General features: G+C 55.3%; 1 protein-coding gene across 3 annotated transcripts; it reads right to left on the bottom strand.

Annotated features, from left to right (window-relative positions):
* Window positions 1-5975: 5975 nt before the first annotated feature.
* Window positions 5976-20296, bottom strand: LOC127042628 (uncharacterized). 3 transcript variants are annotated; one of them, XM_050935940.1, is made up of 2 exons: window positions 20120-20296; window positions 5976-13349 (listed from the first exon to the last, which is right to left on the bottom strand). In XM_050935940.1, exon 2 carries the CDS (start codon window positions 10671-10673, stop codon window positions 9336-9338), a length of 1338 nt encoding a protein of 445 aa, XP_050791897.1. In that variant the 5' UTR covers window positions 10674-13349; window positions 20120-20296; the 3' UTR covers window positions 5976-9335. The 3 variants fall into 3 exon arrangements, with proteins under 3 accessions (XP_050791897.1, XP_050791895.1, XP_050791896.1); XM_050935938.1 differs by lacking the exon at window positions 20120-20296 and having other exon boundaries at window positions 5976-11098; window positions 11194-14682; XM_050935939.1 differs by lacking the exon at window positions 20120-20296 and adding an exon at window positions 13559-14682.
* Window positions 20297-21087: the final 791 nt, after the last annotated feature.

The raw sequence follows: 21087 nt of genomic DNA, 5'->3' as shown, positions 1-21087 counted from the left end.
GAAGAGAAGGCAGCACCCTAATCCCTCAGGAAGGGCAGCTCCCCAGGCCCCTGGCAGAGCTGGGGACGGAAGCCAGCGCCCCACCCCCACAGTAACGGCCGCTCCCCACTCCCGTCGCAGAGCTAGGAAGGAACCTAGCACACCACGCGCCCAGGAACGGCCGCTCTCCAGTCCCCTCGCAGAGCCAGGGAAACAATCACGCGCCCTGCCCCTGCTAATACTGCTGCTGCCCAGTCCTCTGGCAGAGCTAGGGAGGGATGGCAGCGCCTTACTCCGGGAAGAACGGCCGCTTTACATTCCCCTTGCAGACCTGGGGAGGGAAGGCAGCGCCCCTTCCCCGCAGGTCTGCACACTGGCCATGGCCATGGCCAGGAGCGCAGCGCAGAAGCTGCTCCAGCCCTGCAGCCTGCTGGGCAGCGCATTGGGGTGGGGGCAGCACGGAGCAGGCAGGGCCCAGGTGGGCGGGGGGCGGAGACACAAGTGGGGCGGACACGCTCCTGCCAGGAGCTGCCTGGTTCACCCCTTGCCCGGGAGCTGCAGGAGGGGCCCGGATCATGGCTCGGCTGCAGAGCTTGGAGCCCAGGCTGGGCCCAGGAGTGAGAGGATGGGGGAGCTGGGGGTGTAGTAGAGGTTGGAGCCAAGAATTGGTTGGAGATGGGGTTATGCCACTTCCGCTTGGCGGCAGGGGGGCCCTCTGGCTTTTTTTTTTTTGCTCCGCCCCCCACATCCCAATATTTCATCTTTGACATCTGGTCACCCTAGCCTGATATGAAGGAGGATGTCTGGACCAAGGGGCCAGGGACTGGCCTTTGCTAGAGAAACCACTGTCAAGTTTTAGCCAATTAGGACAAGTCAGCAAATAAGAACAACCTCAGGTATCAGTAACTGCTACAGGTTGCAAATTCCTACATGCAGCAGTTTCTGGCACTACACCTGCACAGCTCTGCTCCCCGGCTCTTCTCGGGCTCCTGCTCTCTCCTTAGCTCTGCCCCACTCTCACCCAGGCAGTTCCAGCTCACATGGAGGATGGGACCCCCTGGCCTGGTGACTCCCTCATTACACTGCCTGGCCTGTCAGTGCAGCTAACTTGGAGCTTTGGCCTCTCCCCATTGTCCCTGGGGACTGTCAGTCTCAGGGCCCTGATTTCCCATTGATCCTTCCCCCTTCTATTGGTGCTGGGAACTAGCCAACCAACCCCCCCCCACACACACACACACTAAGTTTTAGTAAAGGGCCAAGAGCCCCCTTACACAAGCAGCCCCATGAGGGTCACCGATGTGCAGAGAAGGCAGCACAAGCTGCTCCCATGGTGTAATGGGCAGCACTCAGGACTCTGAATCCTGTAATCTGAGTTCAAATCTCAGTGGGACCTTGTGTTGGCTTGTGGTCATAGGCGGCAGGTTATATACATTTGTGGTGCTCGTGCTCCAGGAACATTCAGGGCTGGGGGCCCTGCTCCAGCAATATTTGGAGTTGAGTCTCTTCCCCTGGCCCCTGCCTGGCACCCCTCCCCTCTGCTGTGGTGCATCCCTGCCTGACAAAAAGCAGCATGGGCCTGTCCCCTGCCTGCTCCTGCTGCTGGAGTAGAGGGATTCTGGGCAGAACTGCTGCCCCAGAGTCCTAGTGCAGGCTGCCCTCAGCCTCTCCAACACCCCCAACCCTGAGCTCCCTCTGAACCCTGATACTCTGCCCCAGTCCTGAGCCCCCTCCTGCATCATGAATCCCTCATCCTCAGCCCTACGCTCCCTCCCAGAGGGTGCACCCCTTCCCACACACTCCTTCCCACCCCCAGAGCCTGCACCTCTCACCCCTTCCTACAACCCTGCCGGAGCCTGCACCCAGCACCCAAACTCCATCCTAAAGCCTGAATCCTGCACCCTAATCCCCCCCAAACCCCCTCCCAGAGCCTTAGGCAGGTGGAGGTGGAGTTTGGGGGCGGGTTCTGGGCACCACCAAAATTTCTACAAACTTGCCACCCACCCATGCTTGTGGTAATGCCCCAGAGCTCAACTCCCCTGTCTCCAGCTGTGTAAGAGTGAATCTTTCCCCTCCTGCTGGGTGACTCACACCTCCTAGAGCCAGGTCTTTGGCAGGGATGGCCACAATGGGATAGGGCTCTAGAACTTGCTACCCTGATAGTTGGGATTCTTGCTGCTGCACCTGATGTTCACAAGCTTGGCCCTTGTGCTTCCTACCACACGTTTCCTCTGGCCCACATGGCGCTTGAAGAAAGGAGTGCCAGCGCTGGGATTAATAGTCAGGGCTTGGCAGGAGGGAGGAAGAGTCCCAGGCTGGAGCCCCACACACCTTCCCTCCTCCGGGCACCTAGAGCAGAGGCAGCCCAGCTCTGTCCGCTGGATACCTCAGCAGAGTAGGTGAGTTCATGTAAATACAGTCTGGTCCCAAAGCTTCCCCCCAACCCTGGTCATCAGTGGCTGTCAGGGGAGAGCTCATTCACACCTCGCTTACAAATCATCATTTGAAATTCTAAGGTTGGCCAACACTGCCGAAGCCAATGCACCGACATTGTCAGCAAACACAACAGCTGGGTGAGGAAACCCGGCTTTGTCCAGACTTTCCAAACCTATTTGACTTTCTCAGGTACAAGTAGTTTTCAGACGTTGTATCTGCTTTTAAAGTGTGTGTTAACGTTTCAATTTCCATTCAAATTTGCAACCAATGACAACATTGGCAGCGCTGCATGTAACTACCTGACCACTGAGGGAGGGGGTGTTGGGGAAAATCGGGGAAGGGGGTGTACAGCCCCCTGGCTGGGGGGCGTATAGGGAATGCCCAGTTTCACTGAATTGAGTCTCCTACTGCAGCACCTCAGTAGGTTACATCAGAGAGGAGCTGCAGTGTCTAGGCGGTGGGATGCCTGTGCCTTTAAGAGCCCAGCCCTGGGAAGTCCATGCTGAGAGGTGCTGCCTGTGAGAGGGGAAATAAAAAAGCCCTCTGCTCCTCCCCACCCATGTTTGCAAACACTGGAGTCTCAGCCCACCGGGATAACTGTTCCCCCTCGGCCCCTGCCTGTGCCGGGGTTTAACCCTCTGGCAGCGCCTCCCTCCGGGCTTAACTCCGGCTCCTTCCCACCTCCCTGACTTTGCCTTCAGTCCCTCTCCTAACTCTGCCTCCAGCTGCTTGACCCCCGACCAGTCAATTTCCACCCCCTGCTCAGACCCTGGCCACCTACTCCTCTGATTTGCCCTCCTTTGCCCCTTTTTAATCCCTGTAAAAAGTAGTCGATGCTGTGTCCCATTCTCTGGAGGGAGGGCTGGGCGCCTGGCCCCTGCCTGCGCAGTGCTCAAAGTGCCCCATGATCTTGTGGATGTTTGCTGAGTGCTGCAGGGTCACCCGAAGGGGAGAGAGACGCGGTTAGGAGGTGATGCAGCCAAGGGTGCCTCACCCAACACTGAGATGCAGCCACCTCTGGGGTGATTTACACAAGTCAGCAAATGAATATGGAACAAGAAACACATTGAAAGGATCGAGGCAGCTGCAGGAGGTGGAGAAAACCAGAAAAAGCAGTAGCCCTGGATCCCAGCCCTGTCCCTCCCCCACTCTACCCCCTAATCTCCACTCCCCTCTCACATTTGAGGGGAGAACCCAGGAGTCCTGGTCCCCAGCCTTGCCCACCCCCATATTTTGATATGGCTCCATCCAACAGCTGCCCCCACAATTGCAGGGCAGTGCCATGGGGCACACCGGGGCCTCCCTGTTTGCACAGGATGGGCAATGCCAGTGCTCCAGGATGGGGAGAGATGATGCTAAGGGAGAAGCAAGCAGCAGACAGCTCCCATGACAGAGAAAGAAATGCTAGGGGGTGCTGTGCTGCAAGGAGTGAATGGGGTTGGCAGGGAATGGGAGGATCTTCCCTCACAGCAGGTGCGTCTGTCTCCCTCCCAATTCCTCCCCAGCCCTACCCCAGCCCAGGCTAATCCCAGCCCAGCTACCAGGATTAAATTTGGCCTGGATTCCCCAGCTGCTGGGGGTGGGGGGTGGGGCTGGGAAGAATGAGCCTCTACTCCTCCTTCCCCAGACACAGTTGCATGGGCACAGACCAAAGGAGCCTGCAGCACTGCTGCCTAGAGGAAACTGAGGCACCAGCCACTGACAGACACATCATGGCTCTCCTCATCCTCATCCTCTTTTCCATATACAACCTGGCCAGGGGAGGGGGGGTAAACTCAAGGCAGTTGCATAGTTAACCTGTGGAACTCCTTGCAAGAGGATGTTGTGAAGGGCAAGACTATAACAGGGTTCAAAAAAGAACTAGATAAGTTTATGGTGGATAGATCCATCAAGGACTATTAGCCAGGGTGGGCAGGGATGGTGCCTGTAGCCTCTGTTTGTCAGAAGCTGGGAATGGGCAACAGGGGATGGATCGCTTGATGATTCCCTGCTCTGTTCATTCCCTCTGGGGCACCTGGCACTGGCCACTGTCAGAAGACAGGAGGATACTGGGCTAGATGGACTTTGCGTCTGAACCAGTCTGGCCGTTCTTATGTCTCCCTTGGCGCAGCAGTGACACCCAGTGGGCAGAGTAATGCACAGAAGGTGTTTTGCTTGGCGCAGCAGTGACACCAAGTGGCCAATCAGGGTAACACACAGAGTATGTTTCCCTTGGAGCAGCAGTGACACCTCGTGGTCATTCAAGGTAATGCACAGAAGGTGTTTCCCTTGATACAGCAGTGACACCCACTGGTCAGGTGGCGTAATGCACAGCATGTGTCTGCCCTCTACAAGCAGTGACACCCACGGACCAGTCACGGTAATGCACAGAGTGTGTTTCCCACCAATCTGGGTAAGGCACAGAGCATGTTTCCCATGGAGCAGCAGTGACACTCAGTGACCTGCAGGGGTGGCATCAGACTCTTCTCCTTTAGTGGGGGACTGAGGCTACATCTACACTACAGGATAAATTCGAATTAGCTTAAACCGATTTTATAAAACAGATATTATAAAGTCGATTGTGAGCGTCCACACTAGGCACATGAATTCGGTGGTGTGCGTCCATGGTCCGAGGCTAGCGTCAATTTCTGGAGCGGTGCACTGTGGGTAGCTACTGTAAAATAATGAGGCCAATAACGTCGATTTGCGTCCACACTAATCCTAATCAGATATAGTAATATCGATTTTAGCGTTACTCCTCTAGTTTTGTAGGAGTACAGAAATCGATTTAAAGAGCCCTTTAAATTGATATAAAGAGCAGTGTAGTGTGGACGGGTGCAGCGCTAAATCGATTTAACGCTGTTAAAATCAGTTTAACAGCGTAGTGTAGACCAGGCCTGAGATGGGCTAGACAAAAAAAATTGGGGAGCTGTGCCCCCCATCACCTGGCCTCACCCTTCACGGGGGCCATGCCTCTGTTCCTTCTCAGTTAAAGGCCAGGCTCATCTCCTCTCCCCCCGGCTAGGGTTTACAGCAATACAAACTTTATTAAAATAAAATAGTAAACACGGTTTACTTAAAATATTCTAAATCTGTCCAAATTTTAGTACTGAATCCAAAGTTCTCTTAAAGATCCCATCAGTAACCAAAACCTAAATGAAAAATTGAAACCAAAAACAAGGCTTAATTTAAAACCCAAACATTAAGAAAAACTTTGTTTGTAAAAATAAAAACTAACAAATGCTGTAAATTAATAATTTCAACATTTTATCAAAAAAGTGTGCTACAGCAGAATGATAAAATAACATCAAATAAATAAGCATGACCTCTAAAACCTCCTATAAAGGAATTGAATCCTTGAATACTGGTCAAATCGTAATAAAATATGCAGAACTATGTCAAAACTGGTGTTGCAAGTCAGCCATTTGAATCCAGCAAATGTCAATTAAAAGCTCCATTCCAACTAAAAAAAACAAAACAACCCAATAAACCAAAATGGTCACAGCCTGAAACAAACCTACACAGAAGCAAAATTAAACCTGTACCTACACTGGAACAAACGATGTAAATTTCTAATTCTAACTTCTTGTTTCTCCCAGGAGGAAGGTGTTTTGCACCCCAGTAACCAGGCTGTCACTGCAGCTTTCCTTTCACTAAATAAGATTTGTACCAAATATAAATTGCCCTCCAATTTCTCTAAGAGAAATTGAAATTGTATCTTTGCACTAATATCACAAGTGTGCAAGTCCATCCCCTCAGAGCAGCCCCACACCCTGAGGCCAGGGGAGAATCCCAACTGGTTTGTGCATTTGTAACCCTGGGGCCTGAAGCTGATGAGAGAAAGGGAAATGATCCATCTTGGAGCCTTCCGATATCACCTGCGGGGAGCACAGGGATTTGACTGAGTGACATCCTGGCTAATTTTCACCTTGTTCTGTGCCAGCAGGCTCCGCTGGAGAGCTCGGGAGTGACTTGACCATGGCAGCACCCTATTTACATATTAAAAGCTGGCATTTTGGGGTCAATGGGGTAAAATGTGAGTACTTTTGGGGTTGGGACCCACATGAGAAGGGATGTGGACAAACTGGAGAGAGTCCAGAAGAGGGCAATAAAAATGATTAGGAGACTGAGACACATGACTTACGAGAACCTAGAGGCCATATCCTGTATGTTAAGCTAAGGCAAAGTTAGCATATCTATATTGTGACCTTTTACTCAGAGAGGAAAATCGACCTTTCTCATGTTACTTAAATAGATAAGTACCCATGCCTGTCCAAGACCTTTACTTAGACCAATCGACAATGGAGAATGGCATAGAGTTTTATTCAGTGTTGTACCCACAGATTTAACAGGTACACTACAAGGTAACTTATGTGCATATGTACATGTCATCAACAAGCACAAACATACTAGTCTATGAAGTAAATGTACCCTAATGTTTTGTGGGTGAGGAATGAAATTTGGGCATAGGAGGAAGGATTTCCGGCCCTTGTGCCCTATAAAAGAGGTAAGTCACCTCGCTAGAGCACTTTGCTCTATCATTGTGACTTACGTCCTCCACTCTCTCTCTATGTACTAGCAGTAGGCTGTACTTGTTCTGAAACTTTAAGTTTCAAGGGAACTAGGCTAAGTTCGGTTTCCCTACGTTTTTAGTCTTTGTTTATTAGGTTTTGATTTTAAGTTTAACATATTCAAGTAAACCCTAAGTAACACTAGCTTTCCCTAAGCACAGCATCTTTCACTTAAGAATTGAGAAACCTGAACTGCAAGGCTGGTCCTGTGTCTCTTACCACCAGGTTATCAAGGAAGGCTGTGAGTATATTAACCAAAACTTTGTTGTATATAATGCCATATGTATCTTTTGAATAGCAGTAATGCAAATGTAACTTTGTAACTCAATTAAATTAAATAACATGTAAGCTAATCAATTAAATTTTCATCAAATTATCCAAATTAATATTATTAGTACACCCTATATCAGGCTACATGGGACAGAGAGTTGGAATGCAGAGGGATGAAGGCACTGGCTCTGGGGGTGCAGACTGTGGGGTGGGGTTAGAATGAGACATTCAGGGTGCAGTAGAGAGCTCAGGGTTAGGATAGAGAATTGGGCTGTGAATGCTCTGGAATGAGGCCAGGAAAGAGAAAATTGAGATGCAAGAGAGAAGTCAAGCTAGAGCAAAAAGCAGAGAAGAAGTGTGCAATTTGAGCTGCAGAGGGAAGAAAAAAGCCTCTGCCTGTCCCCTTTCACCAAAGCATCTAAGAACCAGATGAAAGACATCTTTTCCCCACTGCAACAACAATTCCAGTTGACCTGGACTGAGGAAGGAAACCTTCTCCTTTGCAGCACTAGCAGACCTGGACTGAGTCACAACCACACCACACTCTGGTGTTCCTGGACTGGGACATGGGAGGGGCTCCTCTCTTCTCCATTTGGGACATGGTGGGATGAGAGAAGTGACAGAGCTTTACGGGAAATAATAATTTGCCTGATTCATGTGCCAGTCCAAGTCCTTGTTAACCCAAACAAGCCGTTTATCCTGCATGCTGATGCCAGTTTGGAGGGTCTGGGAGCAGTCCCGTACCAGGAAGTGGAAGGAAATCTAAATCCGTAGGCATTGCCAGCTGAGGACTGTCTGATAGCGAAACTCGCTATCCCACCACCAGCAGCAGTTCTTGGTCTTGAAATGGGCCATCACTGAGAAATTTCGAGACTACTTGTGTGGTGCTCAGTTTCAGGTGTGGACAGAGAACAATCCACTGACTTATGTGTTAACAAGGGCTAAGCTGGATGCTACAAGGCAGAGATGGGTGGCTACTTTTGCTAGCCATAACTTCGCATTCAATACCAATGTGTTGGTATAACAGGGAGTGTGATTTATCAGGACCACCAATTCTTGGCTAGGGGGAGGATGTAAGCAAGGTGAGAATGAACTTTACCCTGACATCTGTTGGTGATCTGTTGTAAAGGCCTTTTGTTGCTGATATGCATGCTCACACCCACCCCGCATTGCATGATGGGGGTGCATGTCCAAAGGGTTATTTCAGCTGCTGTGGGATCCCCGGTCTCTTTCTTATTAGGGCAGGGGTAATAAAGTACAGTTATTCTGGTGATATGAATCAAAGACAGTAGAACGGAACTTAGCAGTTCATGATTTCGGGACTCATCCGAACCTACATAACTCTCGTTAGGCAAGGGACATGGGTTCCAAAGGATAGTGAAATAAGAGAGATTGAAAAGGAATATTTGTATTTAGCAGCATGCTTTTCTTGTGAAATGTTTAAATGCACATTTTATGTCCTTTGTATCTCTCTAGTTTAAAAATAGAGTTTTTTATCATTCTAATTCATATTTGGATCAATACCACAGATAAAAAATGATTAATGACTAAATGCAATTTTTAGACATACATAAGCTGCTGGGCTTTGATCTCATTTCCACACTGAAAGTTTTAAACAACTCCATAGTTGGGGAAAATGCTTCTTTCCCCTCAGACAACAAGAAAATTTTGCAGATTGGACTGTGGGAAGTCAGCTGTGGGACACGAAATACCTCTGCAACCAGATTCTTAGTCACAGGTCAGCGGGTGGGTTTATGTAAATTCTGGACTCTGGGGCCAGAGCTAGGGGAGGGACCCCACAACTTTTGTGGCACATGCATCACCTCTGCAATCAACCTTTGCTACGTCACTCCATAACATCACACACAGAGCAGCCTTTCACCTCTCAGAACCAAAACATATCCTGAAAGTATCAGAGGGGTAGCCGTGTTAGTCTGGATCTGTAAAAGCAGCAAAGAATCCTGTGGCACCTTATAGACTAACAGACGTTTTGGAGCATGAGCTTTCATGGGTGAATACCCACTTCGTCAGATGCATGTAGTGGAAATTTCCAGGGGCAGGTATATATATGCAGGCAAGCTAGAGATAATGAGGTTAGTTCAATCAGGGAGGATGAAGCCCTGCTCTAGCAGTTGAGGTGTGAAAACCAAGGGAGGAGAAACTGGTTTTGTAGTTGGCAAGCCATTCACAGTCTTTGTTTAATCCTGAGCTGATGGTGTCAAATTTGCAGATGAACTGAAGCTCAGCAGTTTCTCTTTGAAGTCTGGTCCTGAAGTTTTTTTGCTGCAGGATGGCCACCTTAAGGTCTGCTATAGTGTGGCCAGGGAGGTTGAAGTGTTCTCCTACAGGTTTTTGTATATTGCCATTCCTAATATCTGATTTGTCTCCGTTTATCTTTTTCCGTAGCGACTGTCCAGTTTGGCCGATGTACATAGCAGAGGGGCATTGCTGCCATATGATGGCGTATATTACATTGGTGGACGTGCAGGTGAATGAACCGGTGATGGTGTGGCTGATCTGGTTAGGTCCTGTGATGGTATCGCTGGTGTAGATATGTGGGCAGAGTTGGCATCGAGGTTTGTTGCATGGATTGGTTCTTGAGCTAGAGTTACTATGGTGCGGTGTGCAGTTACTGGTGAGAATATGTTTCAGGTTGGCAGGTTGCCTGTGGGCGAGGACCGGCCTGCCACGCAAGTCCCTGATGATGCGTTGGATAGGTTTTAGCTGGGGACTGTATGTGATGGCTAGTGGAGACCTGTTGGTTTCTTTCTTGGGTTTGTCTTGCAGTAGGAGGCTTCTGGGTACACGTCTGGCTCTGTTGATCTGTTTCCTTATTTCCTCGTGCAGGTATTGTAGTTTTGAGAATGCTTGGTGGAGATTTTGTAGGTGTTGGTCTCTGTCTGAGGGGTTAGAGCAGATGCGGTTGTACCTCAGTGCTTGGCTGTAGACAATGGATCGTGTGATGTGTCCGGGATGGAAGCTGGAGGCATGAAGGTAGGCATAGCGGTCGGTAGGTTTTCGGTATAGGGTGGTAGTAATGTGACCATCACTTATTTGCACCGTGGTGTCTAGGAAGTGGACCTCCTGTGTAGATTGGTCCAGGCCGAGGCTGATGGTGGGGTGGAAGCTGTTGAAATCGTGGTGGAATTTATCCAGAGACTCCTTCCCATGGGTCCAGATGATGAAGATGTCATCAATGTAGCGTAGGTAGAGAAGGGGGCGTGAGTGGACGAGAGCTGAGGAAGCGTTGTTCCAGGTCGGCCATAAAAATATTGGCATATTGTGGGGCCATGCGGGTGCCCATAGCGGTGCCACTGATCTGGAGATATATATTGTCATCAAATTTGAAATAGTTGTGTGTGAGGATAAAGGCACAGAGCTCAGCAGCCAATTGTGCTGCGCCATCATCAGGGATTCTGTTCCTGACAGCTTGTATTTCATCTGTGTGTGGGATGTTCGTGTAGAGAGCCTCTACATCCATGGTGGCTAGGAGGGTGTTTTCTGGAAGGTCACCAATGCATTGTAGTTTCCTCAGGAAATCAGTGGTGTCACAGAGATAGCTGGGAGTGCTGGTGGCATTGGGTCTGAGTAGAGAGTCCACATATCCAGACAGTCCTTCAGTGAGAGTGCCAATGCCCGAGATGATGGGGCATCCAGGATTTCCGGGTTTGTGGATCTTGGGTAGTAGATAGAATAACCCTGGTCGGGGCTCTAAGGGTATGTTGATTTGTTCCGGTGTTAGTGTAGGGAGTGTCCTGGGTAGATTTTGCAGTTTCTTAGTGTATTCCTGAGTGGGATCTGAGGGAAGTGGCCTGTAGAATTTGGTGTTGGAGAGTTGTCTGGCAGCCTCCTTTTGGTAGTCAGACCTGTTCATGATGACAACAGCACCTCCTTTATCAGCCTCTTTGATGTCTGGGTGGTTTCTGAGGCTGTGGATGGCATTGCGTTCTGCACGACTTACGTTATGAGGCAAGCAATGTTGTTTTTCCACAATTTCTGCCTGTGCACGTCAGCGGAAGCATTCAATGTATAGGTCCAGACTGTCATTTCGACCCTCAGGAGGAGTCCATGTGGAGTTCTTCTTCTTGTGCTGTTGGTGGGAGGGTATCTGTGTATCAGTGCGCTGTTCAGTGTTGTCCTGAAAGTATTCTTTGAATCAGAGACGGCGAAAGTAGGCTTCCAGATTGCTGCAGAACTGTATCATGTTGGTAGAGGTGGCAGGGCAGAAAGAGAGTCTCCGAGATAGGACAGGCTTTTCTTCTGGGCTGAGTGTGTAGTTGGATAGATTGACGACATTGCTGGGTGGGTTGGGGGTACCACGGTTGTGGCCCCATGAGGCAGGTAGGAGTTTAGACAGCTTACAGTCGAGATGAGAGTGGGATACACAGAGGGCCCTGCCCCAATGGCTGATGTACATACAGGGCCCTGCCTCACCTACCCACCAGCGCTCACAGGCGCAATGGCAGTAGTGGGGTCACATAGGCAACTGCCCTCAGTTGCCACCAGGGGTCTCTGCAGCAATGCCAGGGGGGATACATGCCAGGCATTGCTGCCCCTCGCCACCAGGAGTCACTGCTCCTACAAGAAGGCACCTACAGGACACTCCCGTTCCTGGCCAGCAGGGGTCACTATCACTGGGGAGGGGCTATGGGGAAGCAGAGAAAGAGCAACTAACTGCAGTGGGGAAAATCATAATCTACCAGGGAGAAAGAACGGACTCCACTAGGACATCGCACCAACTCCGGCCAGGCTGGATACCAGCAATTCGGGGCTGAAGTAGCTCCAGCTAGAGGCTGGGCGGAGGCAGGTGACCTCGGTTTCTGCGCTGAGCAGGCTGCTTTGGCAGCGAGGAGGGACAGGGAACCCCCCGGTCAGGGTGTTGCTGCCCAAGGAGGGGGAGATCTGCGGCACTCTTTGGAGTAGCTGGTTCAGCAGCCATGAGCCACATGCTTCTCCCTGCCTGAGCTCTCCAGGAGCACATTATGCACAGGTGTGCGCTGGATGTAGGCACCAGTGTAACAACAGGGCCAGACTCTGCTGAGTGCTGCCTGCGAGAGACAGGGACAGAGTCAGACGGGCAGATGGGGGCAGGAGATGACAGAGCCAGTGGCCAAGAGCTGAACCCATCACAAGTCCAGCCTGTGACATCACCATCCGTCCCTGCAGCTCTCCATCTGTCCCGCTGTCCGTCCAGCCCTCAACCCCTCATCCGTCCCCAATGTATGTCACACACACCCCTTCACCCATCTGCCTCACACACTCATCTATTTCCTCATGCATCCTGCTGTCCCTCTGACTGTCCCTGCAGTGCCCAGCACAAGGAGGCATAATGGACCCTGAGCAAGACTTTTGGGTGATGCAGTAATGGAGCTAGCTGGTGATAAGGGGCATCTCTAATCCCAGCCCCACTTCTCCTCTGCCCAAAGCCATGACCGTGAGCCCACCCTTCTCAGTCTCAGACCTCATAGCCCCAAAGACATTACTGGCCACTCACGCTGTGACCCAGTTACAGCAATGAGGTCTCCCTGAAGATAGGGGGTGGGAGGAGCAACCCCCTTATCCTGGCAGGCAGGACACATCCTTCCCAGTATGGCAGAGACCCTGCCCGTGGGCAGATAGACCCAGCTGAGTCCATAGGAGACTGGGGAAGGGGGAGCAGAGAAAGAGAATGCAGGCAACTGAACATGACAGGTGTCCATGAAAGGAGAGACAGAGAGAGTTTGAGTGAAAGTTGGCCAACACAGAGAGAGAAACCTAGGAGGAAGAAAGAAATTCAGAACAGGGAGTCACCCTCATGGATCCAACTTTCTGCTAGGGAGCACACACCACTCCTCGCAAGAGAGATGATCAGCCCTCGCAAATGGCAACATCATCTCCCTTGAAGCCACAGATAGTCCGGAAACCCACACCCAGATAACGGGAAGTCCCTGCCTGGAGCCAGGAGGGCTGTGACCAGAGCCCTTCCCAAACCAGATACACATCTCACAGACAGAGATGGTTACTCTTGTCCCAGTTGGGCAGCTCTTGCCTGGCATCAACAGGATTCACGCTGTCACTGCTCTTGATCACTTTCCATCTCACCTCAGGGCTGGACTCCATCCCCGCGACTTCTTTTCCCTTGGTATGAAACACAACACAAGAGGAAAAGAAAAAGCAATGGTGGTGAGGTTCCTCTTCTCACTACTCCCGCACACCAGGGCTTCAGCTTCAACCCTCCTCCCATTCTGCCATCACAGCTACAATTAGAAATCTGAGCCCGGGGCTCACACCTGCTTGTCTCCCCAATCCTAGGCCCTGTCCAGCATGTCTCCCTCCACAGAAGTTACCTGGCCTCATCTTACACTCCATCTTCATATTGCTCTTCTCCTTCCCAGAGCTCCTGCTCTGCTCCTCAGACCTGTCTGTCCTCAGCTCTGCAGGCAGAGGGGAAGGGGCATGATGGGAACACACACGCCCCATTCCAGACACCACACAGCATCCACAGGGCTACCAAACACCTCATCTTCGGCCAAAACCACACCTCACCCCGAGGGAGCAAAAAGCCTTTGTGAGCACAGCACACACAAGACAGGAAAAGATTAACACCCACACCCTGCCCAGCCAAAGTGGGAGCTTCCTGGCCACAGGTCCATAGGGCTCATGGATGGAGAAGTTTGCCGGGCTGTGGGGGTCTCTGAAGAAGTAGCTCAGCATGTGAGTGACTGGGATGTATGTGGGGGCCTGACTGTGGGTTGGGGTGTCCAGGAGGACCCCAGGGAAGGGAATAGGGGGATTAGGGATAGAGGAGGGTGGGGTTACCAACGTGCATTGTGGGAATGTGGGATTTAGAGAGCCCAGAGTGGATGGGTGTCGGTGGGTTGGATGACCCCACAGTTGTTGAAAAGGGGAACCTGGCAGGTTTGGGTGTAGCAGAGATTGAAGATGAGGAACCTCACACCCTGGGGATGGACTGAGGGAGTGGGGGGATGGGAAAGTGGGTTCCAGCAATGAAAAATGGGTTGGAGGCAATTAGGGGTGGGGCGCTGAGGACGGGGTTGGGGGGGAGGAGGAGGAAGGGGTGGTGGGGTGCTGAGAACGGGAAGGAGGATGTCAGGGGTGGGGCGAGAGGAGGAGGTCAGTGTCGGGGTGCTGAGGACGGAGGGGGAGGAGGAGGTCGGAGCGAAGGGAGAGGCCAGGTAGAGTGTACACGATGGGGGAGGGGATGCTGGGGGCTGAGGGATCCCCACAGATGGGGGTGGGGCTGGCGAGAGGGTCACAACAGATGGGGGGACACTGGGGGGCTGGTTGGGGGGGCTTGAAGGGGCTGCTGGGGCCCTACAGAAGGAGAGGAGGGGGCGGTGCTGGCAGGAGAGTCACAGCGGATGGGGGGGACACTGGGGGGCAGGTTGGGGGAGGTTGAAGGCCCTGCAGCCCCAGGCTGCCGCTTGTGGGGCTGCTCCCAGGCAGCTTACCGCCCCCCCCCCGCTGCCCTCCAGGCCCAGCTGGGGGGGGGCGGGGTGAAGCCCTTTCACTCTGCGCTGCCTCTGCCCTGTGCCCCCCGCAGCCCGGCTCCCACGGGCCCGGGGCTGCTCCCGGGGCAGGGGCTGGGCCTGGCGCCTGGAACTGGGTGTCTGAGCCCCTGGTCCCCCAGTGTGGAGCCGCCTCTCCCCGTCCCGCCTCTGTGCTCCTCGGCCCGGCCCCGCCCCGCCCCCCGGCTGCCCCCGTGGCGCGGGGGGGGCAGCGAAGCCTCGGGGCCAGGAACCAGGCCTCCCCCCCAGGGCTGGCGTTAGACCAACCCCCAATCCCGGCCCCGCAGTGCGAATCTCTGCCCTGGCTGGAGGCGCCTGTTTAATGTTGGCTCAGCGGGCGGCGCTCCGGGTCTGCGGCGGGTCCTGCGCTGGCTCTGGGTCTGCGGCAGCAGGTCCCTCAGCGCCGCCGCAGATCGGGAGCGAGTGCAGGACCCGCCGCAGACTGGGAGCGCCGCCCGCTGAGCACCGCCCCGCAGGGTTTGTACCGGGGGTTTTTATGTCTTCCCTGCCGGGGCCCCAGCGAGACTGTTCGAATTGGGCCCCCCCCTCCCTAAAGCCGGCCAGGCTCGCCCCGCCCACCGAGTCTGTCCCGCGCTCTCTCCACCAATCAGGGAGCGGGGAGGGGCGCGGCGAACTGACGAGCACGGCCCCTCCTCCAATACAGGCCGCGTGTGAGAGGGAGAACTACGCTTCCCAGTGTGCTCCGGGAGGGGGCGCGTTGCCTGAGCAACTGTGCGTCACTTCCGCTCTGAGACGAGCCATGAACTACAACTCCCAGCCTGTGCCGGGGCGCTTCCGTCCTCTCGAGCCCAGGTGAGGGCAGGTCCCTGGGTCAACCTGACACCCCCTCCAACTCCGCCCCCCGCCCCGCCCCCCAGAGAGCCCCGCCCCCCGTGCAGTGTATTAACCTGCTCCGCGTGGGAACGTGCCGCGCCGCTTCGCCCCTTTCACCCCCCCGCACAAAGCAGCTGATCGGGGCGGGAGCGCGAGCGCGCTGGGGGCGGAGGCCGAGGACCGGCGGGGGAGGGGGCAGGTCAGTGCTGGCTCTGTCTCTGCCCGGTGACTTGGTACATTTGTCTGCACCGCGGGGATGTTCCCAGCGCCCCTTGTTCGCTGGGGCTTTAACCCCCCGTCTGGGTGTGAGCTGGTTTCTGGGTGTGTCCGATGAGCCTTGGAACCGGCTCCTTGTCACTCCCCGAACTCCCGCTGTGCCCGGCCACCCAGCCCCGTCCTCCTCCCTCGGGTGAGCCCGGCTTTAACCCCCCCTGCAGTGCCAGTGTCACCCGCAGACAAACCTGCCACTGAACCGAATTAATCCTCCTCATTCCCCGAGCTCCGCCCTCCCCCCAAAGCCCTGCCCCTGCCCCCTCCTCCTGGGGTCCTGCCCCCACACTGCCCCTACCCCCGACGTCCTGGCCTCACATCACCTGTTCCCCTAATCCCTGCCCCATTCCCCAAAGCCCTGCCCCTGCCCCCTCCTCCTGGGGTCCTGCCCCCACACTGCCCCTACCCCCGACGTCCTGGCCTCACGTCACCTGTTCCCCTAATCCCTGCCCCATTCCCCAAAGCCCTGCCCCTGCCCCTTCCTCCAAGGCTCCGCCTTCGCATTGCCCCTTTTCCCCAATACGCCACCCTCACTCTGCCCCTTCCCCCAAATCCACACTCCTGCATTGTGCCTCCCCAATACACCCCTCCCCTGCACCCTTTCCCCAAGGTCCCACCCCCGCCCTCACATTGCCCCTTCTCCAGAGTTCCTGCCCTTGAGCTTCCCTTTCCCCCCGAGAGCCTGACCCTGCACTGCCCCTTCCCCCTGAGACCCTGCCCCTACACCACCCATTCACCCGGGACCCCGCCCTCACATTGCCCTGAAACCCTGCCCCTGCACCGCCCCTTCCCCCTGAGATCCCGCCCCTACACCACCCATTCACCCGAGACCCTGTGCTCATATTGTCCTAAAACCCTGCCCCTGCACCACCTGTTCCCTCTAATCCCTTCCCCAGCATCGTCCCTCCCACCGAGGCCCTGCCCCTTCCCCTAACCCCCATCTCTGCATCGTCCCTTCCCCCGAGGCCCTGCCCCTTCGCCTAACCCCCATCTCTCCATCGCCCCTTCCCCCGAGGTCCTCCCCTTGCACCACCCCTACCCCCAGTCCCCGCCCCTTTCCCTGAGACCTCACCCCTGCATTGCCCCTTCCCCCGAGACCCCGCCCCTGCACTGCCCCTCCCCCAGTCCCAGCCCCCCCCCCGGCCCCTTCCCTCTTGTACCGCCCCTTCACCACCCATTCCCCTGAATCGCCATCTCTACATCACCCCTTTGCCTGAGACCCCGTCTACACCCTTCCCCTTTGCCCCGAGACCCTTCCCTCACACTGCCTCCTCCCCGAAGTCCCCAATGCCACACTGCCCATTCTCCCGATTCCCTGCCCCCGCACTGCCCCTTGCCCCCGAGAACCTGCCCCTGCACCACCCATTCACCTGAGACCCCGCCCTTACACCACCCATTCACCGGGACCCCCCCTCACATTCCTCTGAGACCCTGCCCTCCCACTGCTCCTTCTCCTAGGACCCTGCCCCTGCACCACCCATTCACCTGAGACCCCACCCTTACACCACCCATTCACCTGGGACCCTGCCCTCACATTCCCCTGAGACCCCGCCCTCCCACTGCTCCTTCTCCTGGGACCCTGCCCCTGCACCACCCATTCACCTGAGACCCTACCCTTACACCACCCATTCACCTGGGACCCTGCCCTCACATTCCCCTGAGACCCCGCTCTCCCACTGCTCCTTCTCCTGGGACCCTGCCCCTGCACCACTCATTCACCTGGAACCCTAACCTCACATTCCCCTGAGACCCTGCCCTCCCACTGCTCCTTCTCCTGGGACCCCGCCCCTGCACCACCCATTCACCTGAGACCCTGCCCTCACATTGCCCCGAGACCCCCCTGCACCACACATTCACCTGAGACCCCGCCCTCACATTGCCCCGAGACCCCCCTGCACCACCCATTCACCTGAGACCCCGCCCTCACATTGCCCCGAGACCCCGCCCTCCCACTGCTCCTTCTCCTGGGACCCTGCCCCTGCACCACCCATTCACCTGAGACCCTGCCCTCGCATTCCCCTGAGACCCTGCCCTCCCACTGCTCCTTCTCCTGGGACCCCACCCCTGCACCACCCATTCACCTGAGACCCTGCCCTCACATTCCCCTGAGACCCTGCCCTCCTATTGCTCCTTCTCCTGGGACCCCGCCCCTGCACCACCCATTCACCTGAGACCCCACCCTTACACCACCCATTCACCTGGGACCCGCCCCCTCACATTCCCCTGAGACCCTGCCCTCCCACTGCTCCTTCTCCTGGGACCCCGCTCCTGCACTGCCCCTTCCCCTGAGGCCCCCCCTTGCACTGCCCCTTGCCCCGAGGCGCCCCCCCCTGCACCATCCAGTGACCCAGGAGCAGGCCAGACCTGGGAGTGAGGAGGCAGAAACATGCTTTGCTCTGCCACAGACTTCCTGGGTATCCTTGGGCACATCACTCAGCCTCTCTGGGCCTCAGTTCTCCCGTCTGGGAAATGGGGCTGGTGGCGCTTCCCACCCTCGCACGAGCCTGGGAGGAGAATTACCCTGCGAATTAGGAAGATGCTCAGATCCTGGAGTAACGGGGGAGGGGCTCAGGGGGAGCACACCTCCTGACCCTGGCTGGGCGCCCCCGGTCCCTCGTAGCAGGGGGCTGTGCAGGAGGTTCTCCTTGCAACCATGAGTGGGTGTCTGGTGGGTGCTGTCACCTCTGCCAGAGACCCCCTAGAATCTCACTAGCTTCCTCTGCATGCGGGGAGGGGCTCCTACTTTCTGACTTGGGGGGACATTCTGTGATGTCAGAGCCCGTGGGGAGAGGGGTTCGAATCACGAATCTGGAGTGGCAGGGCAACCCCCTCCCCCAGTCAGATTCCACTAGGGGGCTGGGCTGGGACCTCTAGGGAGGGAGACACAGGAAAAAACAGCCGCCACTATGGAACCCAGGAGTCCTGGCTCCCAGTCCCCCTGCTCTCACCTCTAGACCCACCTCTGCTCCCAGAGCCAGGGATAGAGCCCAACCCCCACCTGCTCTGACCATTAGACCCCACTCCCCTTTTAGGCTCGCTGCCTTTTCTATCCACGCAGCCCACCTGTCCATCCCTTTGCTGCAGGTTTCTGAGGTGTCACCCCTGATCTGCACTCCCTCAGTGCAACCCAAGGCCTTTCCTCTCCCCAACCACATTTCCTCTCCCCCCTTGTGCTGGATCATCTGCTTGCCCCCCTGCCTCTTGCGGTGCGCTGTGCGGCATGGCTGGGGATTGTGCAATGGCCCAGCACCAGGCAAGGCAGAACGTAAACCACAGGCCCTGCCCTGCCTTGCCCTGCCCTGCCCTGCCCCACCCCACCCCACCCCAACGGATCTGACTTCCAGGTGCATCAGAGCCCAGCGCCCTGCACCTGTGCCCTCCTGCCCCACAAGGGGTGAGCTGCAGTCCCCACCATGCTCTGCAGAGGGGAGAAGGGTCAAGCCAACCAGCCCATTTAGGATGGGGGAATCAACACCCTTTTTTCTGCACAGCCACTGACCATCAGCAGGATTCCTCCTTCTCCTCCCTCCTGTGCCTCGGTGCGACTAAATCTCTGCACCTAGACAGCCGGTCCATCTGCTGCACCTCAATCCCCCATGCCTGAGCCTCCCTGCCAAAGTCCTGCACCTGGTTCCATAGAATTAAGTCTCACATCTCACTGGGAACTCGACTTCTTGTGCCCAGAGAGTCTCGGCCCCTGTCAGTAGATGACCTAAGTCTGAGAAACACAGTGTCCGTCTTCTCTAAAGAAGTACTTGGAGAGGTTTTTCTTATGTCACCATGTGGCCTAATGGATAAAGCATCTGACTTTGGATCAGGTGATTGAGAGTTTGAGTCCCTTCATGGTTGTGCTTGTGCAGTTTTACTATTGTGCTGAAAGTCCTGCTTCCTTCAGGGCTGGAATCTCTTGGTCGCTCAGGCCAATGCTCTGGCTTCAGCTAGAGCCCCGGGAAGGAGTCGGGTGTTGGACATCCCAAAGGCTGGGACATGAGCCCCAAGTACTTCCAGTCTAGCCTTTGCTGTTCCTGACTTGCCAAAGAAACTGGGCAGCTGCCTGGGCTGGCGTGTAGAGCAGTTTCCCTCTTCCAAATATGCGCCTGTCCCTGTACTTGAGGGGGCTTGGTAAATAGCACCTTGGGAGCCTGGGTGTTTCTCTGCTTCTCGCCAGCTGGGGAAAAGCCTTTTGGGGTAAAATCTCCTGCCCCACTGCAAAAGTGAGCACTGTGAGTGGGAACAGACAGAGGCCACACCGGGGGGCTGGCCCTGCTTTCCTACCTTCTTCTGATGTTGGCCACAGAGCATCAGCAGCCGCCTCGCCTGCTGGTCTGCGGGTGGCCTTCAGTGGGTGTTTGGCATGGCAGGGAGCAGGCTGGCTAGGGGTCTTTGTCGCTGTCTGCTGGCCACACATAGGCATGGTCCTCCCCTCTCCTGAACAGCCAGAGTTAGTCTGTGCTTGAAAGCAGGGACACAGGAGACTCAAAACAGGAGGGTGAGAAAGACTGCGAAAGGACCTATGAAGACAGCACACACTACAGGGACATTGCCTGGTGAAAGGATGTGGAGACACCAAGTTGCCCCATTTTTCCTGGTGCCCTACGCAGCTGCGTACTGCTCCGGCGGCCAGCCCGATCCCCCGGCTGGCTGAGACGGCCAGGAAAGCTGCCCCTGCTCCGCCTCTTCCCCAAAGCCCCCACTCCTGCTCTGCCCCCATGCTGCCTCTCCCCACCCCTGCTCCACTCCATTCCCCCCCCACTCCTCCCCTTCCCCTTAGCTGCATCCCGGTGGACTGCAGGAGGGATCAGTCTCATCCTGCACTCACCGGGCGCCGGGAAGTGGAACGACCTGGCCCCAGCCTGCTCTGCTCCACCAGCTCCCTGCTGCGGCGCTGGTGAGTGCTGGGGGGCGTTTCCCCCCACCGCCCAAGTTCCAAGGCTGGGAGCAGAGTGCAGCAGGCTGGGGCTGGATCACTCCACTTCCCACTGCCCCGTGAGTGTGGGGTCTGGCCTGCCCTGCAATTACCGGGCGGCGGGAAGTGGAGTGACCTGGCCCCAGCCTGCTCCGCTCTGCCAGCTCGGACTGGGGGACGGGGTGTTGTGTAGGGCACCAAAATGTCTAGGGACAACCCTGAATAGATTTTTCCACAGGGACCGATGGCTGTTAGAATAGAGCTATTCAGGCTGCTTGTACAGGCCTAGACTTTAAGAACTTAGGTGTATTTTTATCACTCAGCTAGTGACAGGGGT

This window comes from Gopherus flavomarginatus, unplaced genomic scaffold (genome assembly GCF_025201925.1).
Source record: "Gopherus flavomarginatus isolate rGopFla2 unplaced genomic scaffold, rGopFla2.mat.asm mat_scaffold_74_arrow_ctg1, whole genome shotgun sequence".
In the NCBI taxonomy this organism is placed as follows: Eukaryota; Metazoa; Chordata; order Testudines; family Testudinidae; genus Gopherus; species Gopherus flavomarginatus.
Note: the sequence above shows the minus strand (reverse complement) of the source record. Positions and strands in the feature narration are given on the sequence as shown.